At 50.0% G+C, this 1,443-nt stretch overlaps 1 protein-coding gene across 1 annotated transcript; it reads left to right on the top strand.

Annotated features, from left to right (window-relative positions):
• Positions 1 to 277: 277 nt before the first annotated feature.
• On the top strand, positions 278 to 871 carry LOC139060355 (protein GVQW3-like). Its single transcript, XM_070539473.1, has one exon. The coding sequence runs from the start codon at positions 278 to 280 to the stop codon at positions 869 to 871; it is 594 nt and encodes a 197-aa protein (XP_070395574.1).
• The last annotated feature ends 572 nt before the right edge of the window (positions 872 to 1,443 follow it).

The raw sequence follows: 1,443 nt of genomic DNA, 5'->3' as shown, positions 1-1,443 counted from the left end.
TGCGAACACCTGATGTATATGAAAGAAGCGCGCTTGCATCAGCCGACCTTGAATCTTCGTGCGCATGTGCGAATTTTTTTCCGCGTGCCGATAGCATCAGTCCCTGGGACGCAGCGTTTCAGTGAGGTAGTGCGCAGTGCTTGCTCTCTTGGAGTTTCTCTTTTCATGGGAAATGGCGGAGTGACTGGAGCAGCGCTATCACATAAAATTTTGCCAGAAACTGGGCGACAGCCAAGTGGAAACCATTCGGATTCAAACTGCTCTCGGTGACGATGCTATGATCAGCACACAGATTAAGGAGTGGTACAACCGGTTTAAAGATGGCCTCACATCAATGGAGAGCGAGCCACGCTCCGGTCGGCCATCAACATGCCGAAATGACCAGGTCATTGCCGAAGTGAACGCTGTGGTGATGCGGGACCGTCGTGCGACTATCCGAGAAATTGCGGAAGAGGCGGGCATCAGCCCTTTTTGTCCATATTCCATTATGACCGAAGATTTGGCCATGAAGAGAGTTGCGGCGAAATTTGTGCCGAAGTTGCTCACTGTGGAGCAAAAGTACTTCGTGTTGAAGTCACACAGGACATACTGGGTTACACAAACAGTGACCCCCGACTTGATGAACACCATAATCACTGGTGACGAGTGTTGGGTGTACGGGTACGACCCGGAAACCAAATCTGAGTCATCACAGTGGAAGCATTCCACGTCACCAAGACCAAAGAAAGCCCGCCAAGTGCGCAGCAACGTCGACATGATACTGACTGCTTTCTTTGACTTCCGCGGTGTGCTACACCACGCGTACGCAACACAGGGTCGGTCAAACAATCACCAAAGAGTACTACAGGGATGTCCTCCGTCTCCTACCTGATTTCCTCCGTCTCCTACCTGAGAAAAGACGTTTGGGCGTGTTGGCGGGATGCATACAAACTGGGATACATAGCGCAAGAAAGACACAGGGACAAGCACTCGTCCCATATGTTCCTTCTTGTCCCTGTGTCTTTCTTGCGCTATATATCCCAGTTTGTATCCTACGTGATGCTGTGCGGCCCAAGAGACCAGAGCTGTGTTCAACAGGAAACTGGCGCATCCATCACGACAATGCTCCTGCACATTCCTCGAACTTTAGTCAGACCCCCCTTTTTTTTTGACGAAAAACCAGACTACTGTAGTTGAACAAGCTCCTTACTCTCCTGATATGGCCTCTGCGACTTCTGGCTGTTTCCAAAAATCAAGAAGCCATTGAAAGGAGCGCGATTTCAGGCAAGAGAGGATATTATGGCTGCAACGACAGCTAAGCTAAACTCCATTTCGAAAAAGGCCTTCTGGGAATGCTTCTAACAAAGGCAGCACGGCTGGGAGAAGTGGGTGGAGTCCAAAGGAGACTACCTTGAGGGTGATTAGGTTTCCAACGCTCCAGTTATGCCAGTTTTTTTTTCCTCG

This window comes from Dermacentor albipictus, chromosome 5 (assembly GCF_038994185.2).
Source record: "Dermacentor albipictus isolate Rhodes 1998 colony chromosome 5, USDA_Dalb.pri_finalv2, whole genome shotgun sequence".
NCBI lineage: Eukaryota > Metazoa > Arthropoda > Arachnida > Ixodida > Ixodidae > Dermacentor > Dermacentor albipictus.
The sequence above is the reverse complement of the archived record's forward strand: the minus strand, read 5'-3'. Positions and strand labels throughout refer to the sequence as shown.